At 45.7% G+C, this 9,219-nt stretch overlaps 1 protein-coding gene across 2 annotated transcripts in view; it reads left to right on the top strand.

The window, feature by feature from the left end:
- The first annotated feature begins 1,111 nt into the window (after positions 1–1,111).
- PPP1R1C (protein phosphatase 1 regulatory inhibitor subunit 1C) overlaps positions 1,112–9,219 on the top strand; it is a 41,193-nt gene continuing 33,085 nt past the window's right edge. Inside the window, exons 1-2 of one of the 2 annotated variants that reach the window (XM_028748150.2) lie at positions 1,112–1,817; positions 4,934–4,991. In XM_028748150.2, the coding sequence (XP_028603983.1) occupies positions 1,737–1,817; positions 4,934–4,991 (139 nt within the window). In that variant the 5' untranslated portion in view covers positions 1,112–1,736. The remainder of the gene's footprint in view (positions 1,818–4,933; positions 4,992–9,219) is intronic. The other variant, XM_028748143.2, reaches the window with a different exon arrangement.

Genomic DNA, 9,219 nt, shown 5'->3' with positions numbered 1-9,219 from the left:
CCCCTAAACAGGGCTGCCTTCAGATGTCTTCTAAAAGTCAGATAGTTGTTTATTTCCTTGACTTCTGATGGGAGGGCATTCCACAGGGCGGGCGCCACTACCAAGAAGGCCCTCTGCCTGGTTCCCTGTAACCTCACTTCTCACGGTGAGGGAACCTCCAGTAGGCTCTTGGTGCTGGACCTCAGAGTCCAGGCTGAACGATGGGGGTGGAGATGCTCCTTCAGGTATACTGGGCCGAGGCTGTTTAGGGCTTTAAAGGTCAGCACCAACACTTTGAATTGAACTCAGAAATGTACTGGGGGCCAATGTAGGTCTTTCAGGACTGGTGTTATACGGTCTCAGCGGCCACTCCCAGTCACCAGTCTAGCTGCCACAAAGGTCCTGGGCTGCTGAGATGATAAGAGCCCCCCTCTCAGACTCACTGATGTGGTCCAAAGGAAAGCAGAGCAATAAGTTTGACACCAGCTTGGCTGCAGGAGTTGCTGGGAGGAAGTGTACAAGGCACCATCCCACCATCTTAGGGATTTGTGTAGGGTTTACTCCTTAGCCTTTTCCTCTCCCAAAGATATCCTGCAAGACAGTGGAGGTTTAGGATCACAGTTCTCCTAGATAGGCTCCTTCCAAGGTTGAGGAGCCCCATCTATATATAAAGGTAAAGGGACCACTGACCGTTAGGTCCAGTCACGGACAACTCTGGGGTTGTGGTGCTCATCTCGCTTTACTGGCCGAGGGAAGTGGCATACAGCTTCCGGGTCATATGGCCAGCATGCCTAAGCTGCTTCTGGCGAACCAGAGCAGCGCACGGAAACGCTGTTTACTTTCCTGCTGAAGTGGTACCTATTTATCTACTTGCACTGGCTTGCTTTCGAACTGCTAGGTTGGCAGGAGCAGGGACCGAGCAACGGGAGCTCACCCCATCACAGGGATTCGAACCACTGACCTTCTGATCAGCAAGCCCTAGGCTCTGTGGTTTAACCCACAGCGCCACCTGCAACCCTATCTATATATAAAAGTAGGGAAATAACCAAAAAGACATCTCTGGTCAAAAGTTTTCTTCGTTGCTCTGTAGTTTGGGAGCTGGAATTCAGAGGTGCAAGCAGTAAAATTCAGCCCAGAAGAACTGGCAGTCCAACTAGGTGAGGATGCAAAAAGAGGGGGTTCTGTGAACACTTCTAAGGGGGCCAGCTGACTACACCCCACCTGCTCCCAGGGCCGGCCACCTCCACACCTCCGACCTGAAAACATCCTGATCTCTGTGCCTATCAATAATTCACGAGCCATCAGCAAGACTCCGAAGGGCGCTTACCCGGCACTTTGGTGCAGCCAGCTAGTAATGTACAGCGGAGAGATCCTCTCTTTCAAATCCCAGGGCACCAGGCCAAGCCAGGCTAGTATTGCATTTTCAATTAGCTTCTGAGTGAACGCTTGGCATATGCAGAAGGGAATCGGTGCACAATTAGCTTATTGTTCCTTCCAGCTCCGTGCGGCGAAGATTTGAAGGGCCGGAGGAGGAATACAGTAGTGGCTCCAGCCAGAGGCATTGCCGTGGATGTGGAATCGGGGAGTTTCTCAGCCCAGGCAGCTCTGCTTGCTAACTCGGGGAATTAACTGCTGTTATTAAGGACCGCTTGGCGCAGCTTCAGGGAGCGTGCCAGAGGATAATCGCGGGAACAACTGTCTGCTTCTCCTCTCAGGCAGTTCGGGGCTCTTTTCTCTTCTGCGTCCTGATTGCTGCCATGGAGCCAAACAGCCCCAAAAAGATACAGTTTGCTGTGCCGTTATTTCAGAGTCAAATAGACCCTGAAGCAGCTGAACAGGTAAGCTAGTTTCATCTTCTCTCCCTGTCTGGGTGGCGGGGGAAGGGGCTGAGAGGGCGTTGCTGCCAGATCAGAAAATGTAACTGCGACTCAGCTTCAGCTAGGGAATTCCACAAAGTGTCCCAAGCACTGACAGGACAGAGGAGGGTTTGTCCTTTTGGATGTTCCGGGTGACATTCACACCCATTTTTTCGGAGCAAACATTTGCTGTCTTCATTCCTTAAGAACAGATGCTTTCCAGTAGCAATAGTGTGCCTTTTATCAGTGTTTCTGTGTCACTAGATAGACAGATGGATGGATGGACAGATGGAATTACTTAAAATGGTATCTATCTCTGTTAAACAAACATAGCTGGGTGGATGTTGAAATAGAGAGATGTCAACAGATCAAGTAGATAGCTATTCAAGTAAGGAAGTTGAAAGGCTTGTTAAAAAGATGTTGGGGTCTCTTCAATCTTGACAAAACAAGGCTTAAAAAAAACTAACTCCTGCTTTAAATACAACTCTCTCTAACTGTGTGTGTATATGTGTATGCACACACACTTAAAATACTTACATATATGCAGTGCTCTTTTCCTGGGGGGACACAGGGGTACGCATACCCCTACATATTTTGTGAACCTAAGCTTGGCCTCATTGAGAGACAATATTTCAATATGAGCAGGAAAATGAGAGTACCCCTAAACATTTATTTATTTTGTATAGAGAAAAGCACTGGGTATATGCACGTGCGTACATGTGCAGAGGGAACAGGCGAGGATTTACTTATATTTTGGAATACATCATTCTAGTAAGCTGTTCTCTGAGCTGACCTTTGGCCCAGTGTAACGATGCAAAACATTAGAAAATAAAGAAATAGTGAATTGAATTGATAGTTTGATGAAGTTCATCTCTCTGGCTGCTTAGAGTGCGCTGTCTCCTCATCACTGGCAAAGACATTATCAAGAGCAAGACCTTCCAAAAAATACAATGTAGCTGTTCGTGATCATGACTAATGTATAACATTGAGAATATTATATTGTGCTGAAGGTGAAAATCTGAAGTCATTATCTGAGCGACATTTCCCATTGAATCAACGTGGGTCATGGCTGCTACAGATAAAGGACTGTGCCCTTCATTTAATTCCATTACAGATGTTAAATATCTCATTCCCATGATTGCTTGATTTATCTCACTGTTTCTGGACAAGGATATTGCTAGAACCTAGGCAATATACTACTGCGCCATCTCCCTGTGCTGTCAGGTGTACACATCCCATATAGCAGAAGTGGGGAAATTTTTCCTACTGACCCATGGGAAAAGATATTTGGGGGCTGTAAGCAACGTTGAGTGGAGCCAAAAGCCGAAAATCAGTGATGGCAGGATTTTATATAGTGCATTCTCTCTTTGCCACCCCACCACTATGTGTGTGCTTACTATTCATCCATCTTTGCAGGCAGTGGGCAAGAAAGTAGGCCAAGGACCTGAGTTTCCTCTAAAGCAGGATTTCTCAAACTCGGGTCTCCACCTGTTTTTGAACTACAACTCCCATCATCCCCACTGGTCTTGCTAGCTAAGGATGATGGGAGATGTAGTCCCAAAACAGCTGGAGACCCAAGTTTGGAAAACCCTGCTGTAAAACATCACCAAATGGTCTCTGATAGCAGAAGAGATGATGAAATAAAGCACTGTCTTCATTATCTAGCAATAGCCTTTCTCCAGTGGCAAAGGAATGCTGAAGATAAGAGGCCAGGCGGATGCTAGTGGAACAGCATGCTGGTTCCCTGTTCCAGTGTCATTGCAGGCTGGAATCCCAAGTTGCAAGGGATTCATCCTTGACCAGTAGAATTCTGACATCACCCCCCCCCCCCGGCCACCTTTTAAAAAACTCTGGACCTCCCATGCCACGATCGCAAACTGCTTTTGAAACATCCCTCCGTATCAAAAGCAGTTTGTCACACAGGATGAGGGACGAAGAAAAGTCTGATACACCTTCTTGTTCCCACTCCCTGTTGTGCTCATGGAACAGGCTTTTAAAATCCTCACATCGCATTTCTGTGTGCCAAATGCCTATAATTGTATTCTGTTTCCAGGGATAAGCTCCAAGTACACATCTTGTCCCATTATAAAAGAACTTTAGATCATTCAATATAAAATAAAATATTTCAACATTTTCTATTGCACCAATGTTTGGGTTTGTGGAACAGACATTATTGCATATCCTCCAACATTTCTCCGATGAAAATAGAGACATCCTATTCCATCATGATCATAATCATACCTTGCCCATCTGACTGGGTTGTCCCAGCCACTCTGGACTGCTTCCAACATATATAAAAACATAGTAAAACATTAAACATTAAATAAACTTCCCTATACAGGGCTGCCTTCGGATGTCTTCTAAAGGTTATGTCATTACTTATATCCTTGACTCGGATGTTGCATACCTCCATACCCTCCAACATTTCTCCGATGAAAATAGGGATGTCCTAAGGAAAGGCAGAACATTCTGGGATCAAATCAGAAACTGGGACCGCTTCTGTAAATCCGGGACTGTCCCTGGAAAATAGGGACACTTGGAAGGTCTGTTATCATTAGGCTGAGATTTAATGGACAGGCCTGACTCAAGCCTTGTTGTTCCATAGGTGAGGCAGAAGCACAAACTGAAAGTGCACCTTAGGATTTCCTGAGGATTCTGGGGTGCACACTTGGGATGAGGAACTGGCTGTGCTGGAAGCAGCACAAGACTCCAGATTTTCATCTGCTTCCAGAGATCCTTGACCTATATCCTTTTTGATTAAAGCAGCCTGGTCATCGGACCATGCCCATTGCAGTCTTTACAGATTTCAAATCCAGCCTAATGAAGCAAATGGAAAAAGGCATAAAGAGGGGAAAACTTAGTAATTTGCTGGTAACTGCATCAATGCAAATTCAAAATGGGCGTATTAGCTTTCGGAAATGGAAAGAATGATCAGACATGGGAAGTGTTCTATTTTTGATCATCTGCAACCCAATAGTTTGAATGATTTTTGGCTTCCCTATGTTAGGTACAAATAGTCTGGCAGTTTGTGCTAGTATTCTAGATTGAGGGATGTGGCCATCATTTAATAAATCTGCTTGCACCTATATTTTCCGCAGATCAGGAAAAGAAGGCCCACGCCAGCATCATTAGTAATTATGACTGATTCGCCACCTGGTAAGTGAATCCTGCAGCTTCTAAGTCCTGGGGTATCAGCACAATATGACTATATTGAATAATTATATTGGGCGAGGGGGTGGGCGTTAGAAACTGAAAAACGATTACAGCACTATGGGTTCAAGATGAGCTCACCAAGGGGGGCATGAAAAGCAGCACCTCTCTTGTGCTTCTCCACCCCACTGCTTGTGGACACCAGAGGGAAATCGATTCTGAGGTCCTACATAGGGCTGGTTCCAGGAAGGTGCAAAGCTGGGCATTTTCCAGAACCTGCAGAGGACCTACATAACAATGCCACCAAGTCCACTTTGCACAGAGTACCTAAGAAGATCTTGGTTTCCATGTGCAGATTCTACAAGGTTGGAAGGATGCACTGAAGGTGCCATGCCTGAGGGCTCTCCAAATCCCCATCCCATGGGCATTTTTGCAGAGGAGTCACACAATGCAATGTGTTTGCTCCAAGTGGGGACAGGGTTGTCCATGGATCCTAGCCTGGCACCTGAACATCAGGGGAGCAGTCTTGCCAGGCTCTTTCCATCGTATGAAGAGGGCTCAAAAGCATCAACAGCTGCAGAAGACTAACACATGGCAACATGGAACTGCAGAGTTGGAAAGGACCCAAGGGAATCCATGTCTCCTAACAAGGGCTGAGAGAGACATGTATGAATTCAACCTGTTCCACTGTTACTTAGATTAGCTAGCTAACCTGTTACTTTGATTAGCACTTCATCTTTCGACACAATTTAGGGTGCTGGTGGTGCCCTATAAAAAGTCTTGCATGGCTTGGGATCTCACACCTTCAAGGCTGCCTTGCTCCATGTGACCACTCAGTGCCTGACGCTTACAGCAGGGAAGGACAGGTAATGGCTAGCAACTGAGGCTCAAAACCATGGAAGCCTTAGATCAGGGGTAGCAAACCATGGGGCCATGCAGATGATTTGGGTTGTAACTCCCATCAGCCTCAGGCAGTATTGTCAATGGTCAGGAAGTTGTGTGATGGGCCTCGTAGTCCAAAACATCTGGAAGAGGGTGCTACATTGGCTACCAATGGGATAGAGGAGCTGGCTCTTTTTACCAAACTTCCAGAGAGGAAGTCAAACTATCCACTTTCATCCTATCTTTAGCCAAACTCTTGTCCACCACCACTCCTGCTTTTACTGCTCTTGGGGTTTTTTTTTTACATTATTTCATGTAAGGATTACAACTGGAGAATGTATGTGAAGCATTTCAAATGCTATCCAGATGCTGCACTTTAAGAAGGATGATGGTACAAGTGAGACCTGCAAGGAGTTGTTGTCGTGTTGAGGGTTCCCCTTCTGGGTTCTAGCCAGTCAGCCAGCCTGCCTGCCAGCCATGCCCTTTTCCAAGGTACTCCATTCCAATCTCACTCACCCCTAAAGTTGAAAAATAACAGTAATGACAGAATACTGCAGCTCATTTCAAAAATGCCCACCTACAGATGAAGCCCTGAAAACATTGCTGGAGCATATGATGAAGTATCACATATCTAAAGGTGAACAAATGAGACTTTACAAAACAAACAGGCTCATGCTTCAGGGCATTCTAGCTTTCTATTTGGGAGTTTGATGTCTGCATCTGCTGATAGCTCTGCCTGAAGCTATAATGTAGAGCGGCCTTTAATGTGTTACTGCATGGCACTTTCCATCTGTGGCACGCAGCAGCTTGTGGACAATCCAAATTTAGTTCCACACACTGTTAATGGGCGCTCAAAGTAATGCCATCGACAGGTTTCCCAATCAATGTCCACCGCTGACCATTTAAAAGCCATTTGAAAAGTACCCACCCCCCTCTCTGTTACTGACGCTCCTTTTCCATTTTCTGTAAAAGCTTTGCAGCATTTCATATCCATTAAGCAATATTAGACTACAGAGGGGTTCCTCCCCCACCCCGCCCAGTTGTTCTTGCAAAGGCAGTAAGCAATGTTTCATATTAGGTGAACAACAAAACAACAGGGCATTTTAATTGTCTTCACTTCAAAACAAATGGTCTTCATTTGCCAGAAGAAATCTTATTTATACAAGTGAGGCTGCTTCTCTGCTTTAACAGGGTGGTGATATGAAGAGAGAGAGAGAAAGGGTGCACAGCTGCATTGGTCTGCACACAACTCAGTATGCAACCACATTGCCCTGAGTGGTGGCTGATTCCCCCAAGATGCCCTGCTTAATGCATACACATCAGCCAGATAGGACATAAATTCTCAGATGCATAAACTCTGCTCACATGAGTGGTGTACTTGCATGACATCAGACCAAGTAATGTGAGATTGCATCTTGCTCTTCGCCAAAGTGGAAGACTGCGATTTTTGAAATCGCCCAGTTTATGTATGGAAGAGAAGAGGAGTTTGTGAGTTTGTGGCTCCAACATTACAGCAGAAGTTTGTTCTGATCAACTCAGGTTCAGAACAATGACCGACGTGACTCATTTGGACCATGAGTTCTGATGGAAAGTGCTCTCTGGTTTTTGCCAATTCTTTCTCTCAAGTATTTATGCTCCCCCCCCCAGCAAATATTTCCAGAAGCATTTTGCCTTCCATCTATGTGCCCTATCCCTTCTGAGAATTTTTGAAGTGTGCACATGTGTGGGGGATTCCCAGTGAGCTCTGAAAAACTGCTGGGGAGCCATACAACTTTAGGGCCATCTAAAGCAAAGTTTTCCTGTAGGAGGAGTGGATGGGGCTCTGCTTCACTGTTTGTCTGGAAGGAGGATAGAAGCAGAGGCGCAAGCAGAATATCAGATTTGACCCTCTCTTCCCTTCCAGCAGAAGCTCTGCCACCCAACAGACCACACATGCTCTGTTAAATGTTTGAATTTGGGGAGTTGTGTCCAGAGGCACTTCATTCATCCCAAGAGTAATAGGAATCTATTATTCTTGACATCCTCATCAGCAAGCAAGCCACTTCCAAGGCTGCATGGAAAGCAGAGCAGTTGCCCCCAGCTAAATAATCTTTTATCTAATGGCAGTTTCTCAGAAGTGATCAGAGCAGCCTGCCTGATTTCCTCCACCTTTGCTTCCAAGGAGTCGCCGAACATCAGAGCGCACTAAATGATTTAGAGACCGGCAGTGGATTTGGCTTCGAGAAATGTCCTCAGTGTGCTGGCGAAACATTGATTGGAAGGTTTCCCTCTGCACTTTAAAAAATGGCTAAATGACAAGACATGATGGGCCCACTTATTTGCCACGGAATATGCAATCAGCTGTGGCACTTTCTAAGTGGAAATATTTATAGGAAGGAATGAGTGTAAAGAAAGAGTTAAATATTCAGGGGGAAAGCATCTGCAGTGATGCTGCCCATATTGGAACTTTGCAATTGGTGGCTTCCCTTCCCTGCAAAAGTGGGGAAGGGAGGGTTCCTCCAGAAGACCTACTTATTGAGCATTCAACCTCATTTGTTTGTGCAAAGCTTAGTGGTGGTCACACTATGTCTCATCTTTATTGAGCATTCAGTTTGATTAGTTTGAGGGGAACTTATATGGCCATGAGCATTCCTCCAGCATTCATTCTGATTTGCTTGCTGGTGTTTGCATGCTTTTCATTCGTCCTTTCAACAATTTTCAGTGCATTCCCCCCCCCCCCCACTTTCCTAACTCCAAAAAGTTCAGGTTCTTTTTAAATGGGTTTGTTGCACTAGGGCGGCAGAGCATTTTAATCCACTTGAATTGCAGGAACCAGACGTTTTGGTATCCACTTGGATCCCTTCCGCAAAATAGGGACAGTCTGGCGTCACCTTGGTACAACTGAGTACAGCTGATTGTAGGATACAATGAGTGGTTTCACACTGAGTCAGACCACTCACTCACCTAGCTGAGAATGGGTTTTTTATTTTTATTTCGAGTGCTTGTACAGTGGTACGTCGGGTTACAGACGCTTCAGGTTACAGACGCTTCAGGTTACAGACTCCGCTAACCCAGAAATAGTGCTTCAGGTTAAGAACTTTGCTTCAGGATGAGAACAGAAATCATGCTCCGGCGGCACAGCAGCAGCAGGAGGCCCCATTAGCTAAAGTGGTGCTTCAGGTTATGAACAGTTTCAGGTTAAGTACGGACCTCCGGAACGAATTAAGTACTTAACCTGAGGTACCACTGTATCTCTCTTTAAAGCCTCAAGGGGCCTTCCAAGTGGAATGTGGAATGTGGTCCCCCATCTAAAACATTTCCCTCACCCTGAGGTACATGGCTGTCAAACAATATTTGGAAGTCCTGCTATTTA

Source organism: Podarcis muralis, chromosome 1 (genome assembly GCF_964188315.1).
Source record: "Podarcis muralis chromosome 1, rPodMur119.hap1.1, whole genome shotgun sequence".
Classification (NCBI taxonomy): domain Eukaryota; kingdom Metazoa; phylum Chordata; class Lepidosauria; order Squamata; family Lacertidae; genus Podarcis; species Podarcis muralis.
Note: the sequence above shows the minus strand (reverse complement) of the source record. Positions and strands in the feature narration are given on the sequence as shown.